General features: G+C 47.1%; 1 protein-coding gene across 1 annotated transcript; it reads right to left on the bottom strand.

Moving 5' to 3' along the window:
* Positions 1–1,550: 1,550 nt before the first annotated feature.
* On the bottom strand, positions 1,551–2,048 carry LOC119258258 (60S ribosomal protein L38-like). Its single transcript, XM_037526698.1, has 2 exons — positions 2,006–2,048; positions 1,551–1,807 (listed from the first exon to the last, which is right to left on the bottom strand). The coding sequence occupies exons 1-2, from the start codon at positions 2,046–2,048 to the stop codon at positions 1,551–1,553; spliced, it is 300 nt and encodes a 99-aa protein (XP_037382595.1).
* Positions 2,049–3,598: the final 1,550 nt, after the last annotated feature.

The following is a 3,598-nucleotide window of genomic DNA, read 5'->3' as shown; positions in this document are numbered from 1 at the left end:
TTTATTTATACAAGAACCGGGGTACAGGCCAGATGCATGGGAGGGTGAGAGGATTCACTATAGACAGAGTGGGGAGCAGAACAGGCAGACTGAGTGAAATACACTGCTGAGGGGAGCAGCAGGCAAGTCAGGAGAGGTCTGCCGCGCCATGTGGGTTTCTCCCTGGCCGGCTGGGAATCGAACCTGCTCTGCAGAGGCTGCGGGCAGCTTCACAGCATGGTGCTCAACCGCCTGCGCCACCAGGGAGGCCCACAAATGAATTTTCAAAGCAAAGAGAGGATGCCCAAAGTGTTTTGTTTTGACATACAGTGTGTGGGTGGGGGAGAGGGGTTGTTTTGGGCATCTTACATAGTAAATTGTTGTAAGATTGCTCAACAACAGGACTGTGCATCTGGGAAGCTGGGGTAACATTTGCTTGTTTTCTAAAGTCAGTCAACAGAGAGCGTGCAGTGGGCAGAGGAGGAAAGCAGGAGTTGATGTTAAGGGGCAGCCTTTTATGTCTTCGGGCTGCACAGAAAGGAATCCCAGCCTCATTATGGAGCAGTGAACGTTTCCGGTTACTTCGGGTGTGTGGGCAAGACACTGGGAGAAGGGAAGCCAGCAGCAGGCTGGGACTGCTAACTAATCTGTTACAGTCTCCCAAGATGCTTAAATGAGTCAAGCAATTAAAATCAACACCCTTGGAGACTGGGGAGAAAACTGGAGAAGAGTCAGGAGCGAAACCCAAGCCGAGGAGCAGCAGAGCATCTATGGGGAGCCTGGGCGGGTGGCGGCTCGCCAGAAAGAGGGGCGTCTTTGCTGCCCCAGCAGGCTGTCGGGGGCGCACATGCACTGCAAGGCAGACCACACAATGTGTGCGCAGAAGTGCACACGGCTTCGAGTTTACCCACCACACACAAAACAGCTCATGCACTTTTATGGGCAGTATATATGTTGACACAGAAAAAGGATGCATAGAGAGCGATTGTTTTGCCTCCGTGCCTAGGTGAACTTTGATGGAACTTCGTAAAACACAGAACATTTACTACCATGATGAATGGCTCTCTGGGGAGTCATTTCCCTGCCCTCCCAGATGGAGGACAGGGCTGCTGCGACAGGCTGGGCAAGAAAGGGATGGAACAATAGGTTCTGTGAGTTCACGAGGCTGAGGTTGCCCTCTCTGGGTGGTACCGGCATCATTCCTGAGCCGCACATAATTCAGGGAGAAGGGATGGATTTTTGTGGAATGTGGAAATAACAAAGGGGGGAAAATGCGAGCAAATTATGAAAGTGCACTTGAATCACCCAATGTGCTGAGGATTTGTCGTGTCAACAGATTCCACTATTGAAAAGCCACATGCCTGGTGAATTTCCTGATCAAATCCAGGACCCACTCACTACTGCACAGGAAGGAGCTCAGGGATCCTGTCCAACAGGATGCCACAGATGGACCCCTGGATCCATTAGAAAGCAAGTAGCTGTTTGGCCCCTTAAAGGTTTATTTGTCTATTTGGTTTTTGGCTTATTTGATTTTCTAAACATTATAATATATTTAAATCCACACATCGGGTTCATTTCAGCTCTTTTATTGGGAGACCAAGGGGCAGCATCTGCCTCAGTTTCTCGGCCATCTCCAGGTCTCCAGCAACCCAGGTGTAAGTTATCTGCTGCTTTAACTTTAACTTCAGCCTGTCCTCATTTTTCTTGATTTTAGTAGATTCAGCTTCCTTTTCCCTGACGGTGAGCAGAAAGTTCTTGATTTCCTCAATTTTGTGAGACTCAGCAAGGAGGCGCACAGGGAGAGACCAAGGAGCACATCGCCACAGAGCTGTCCTTTTTTACTCTTTTCACAGGAATTGTTGGTTTTGTTGTTGTTTGTTTAATCCCGAGGCTTTGCTCTGCCCTGTATTTCATTTTTCACAGAGAGAGAAAAGTGACCCTTGCAAGAGGTGAGCCGACTCACTGCCGACCCTGGCCCGGGGCTTTTGTTTATTTCGCCTCTCATTGGCTTGATGAGCCCCCCCACATCTGGCACAACTGCGGTTCTCTGAGGATCCAGAATCCAGCATCGACGCAGCCGCCCCCTCGGAGCCCGGAGTGCAAACAGAGAGGGTGTCAGGGCGGAAACAGAACCTGCCCTGAGCCGCCTTGCTTCTGAGGGTCTGTGACCGACTTTGACACAAATGGAGATGATCATAGCCCTTCAAAGATCAGCCTCCGGGCTCTCCCTGGTGGCACAAGGGGTTAAGTCCCAGCACTATCAAGCTGTCTGCAGCCTCTGCAGCCTGAGTTTCATCCCAAGCCAGGGAGCTGACCCCACATCATGCAGCAGCCCTCTCCTGTCCGGCCAGGTGCTCCCCTCAGCAGTGCATTTCAGTAGATCCCCTGTTCTGCTCCTCGCTCTGGTGAATCCTCTCACACATACATCCCACCCCCCACACCCCTGGCCTACACCCCAGTTCTTGTATACATAAATAAATACAAATATTTGAGGATTGTCATGCTATCATTACTTATGTCCTTTGAACTGTAAAATAGGAATAAACAAAAACCAAGGAAACAACTAGAAAAATATAAAGCATCTTATCAAGGAGAATGATTTCATTAATGAGAGCAGTTATAAACTAAGGACAATAGTCTGGACTGAAGAGCAGCCATCATTCTGGAGTGTTTTTATGACTGGGACATAGTGTTACTTGCTTTTTACAGCACTTACAGTTTCTTTCCACTTTGTCAGTGTGAACAATGAGGTCTAAATGGATCACTCTTCACAGTGAACATGGAAATACAGATTCAAACTACCCTTTGCTCAATGGCCTACAATTGAAGGTGCAGTTGCACCCAGTTCCCAGCTTGCTCAGGGAACCCCTGCTTCTGCAGGAAGGAGTGCTCTAAAAATAACCCTGAGCCCCCTCTTGCCCACAAGCAGAACGCTGACCCTGAGTTATTTCACAAGTAAAACTATTCAAGAGAGAGCACACAAACTAACCCCTTGGTAGGCCTGCAAATTGATTCTGAGTAAATATTTCAGCAGGGTTTGCCTTTTCTCTTTAACAATTTTAAATATTGCATAAATCTATCTCTGAATTTCTTAGGGCCTAATTATGTTGCTTGTTATTTCTGATGATTTGGGATTATTTCTTCATGTTTTTTGTAATTCAAAATTGTGATTCCGTATTTCATGGGACTTTATTTCTAGAAATCCCACGCATCTGGTTGAAAATATGTCTTTTTGAGAGAGGCTTTGAGTTACTCCTCCTTGGGACACCAGTATTGTTTTCCACTCCAAGACTGTTTTTTATATTATTCTGTGGCGATTCCAGGCTATGCAGGCTGTGTAGACTCAAACCCTACACTTGAGTGAGGGCAGCTTGATGCTCACGGGATTTTACAGATTCTCTGAGTTTCCTTCTCTTTCTGCAGTAGATCAGGGTAAACAAGAATTTCTTTTAAGTCTTTCTTTGGGGAGTATCAACATTTTTGGTTCTCCCCTTTCCCAGATGCACAGTCATTAAAGGGGTCTTTATTGGAGGGTCTCAGGTCCAATTTCATGCCCTTCATGGACCCAAAAAATTCATCTCCTGTACTTTAATAACCATTGAAACTCATACCCATTGTT

The sequence above is a fragment of the Talpa occidentalis genome, unplaced genomic scaffold (assembly GCF_014898055.3).
Source record: "Talpa occidentalis isolate TD23 unplaced genomic scaffold, MPIMG_talOcc4v2.1 talOcc4.4, whole genome shotgun sequence".
NCBI lineage: Eukaryota > Metazoa > Chordata > Mammalia > Eulipotyphla > Talpidae > Talpa > Talpa occidentalis.
The sequence above is the reverse complement of the archived record's forward strand: the minus strand, read 5'-3'. Positions and strand labels throughout refer to the sequence as shown.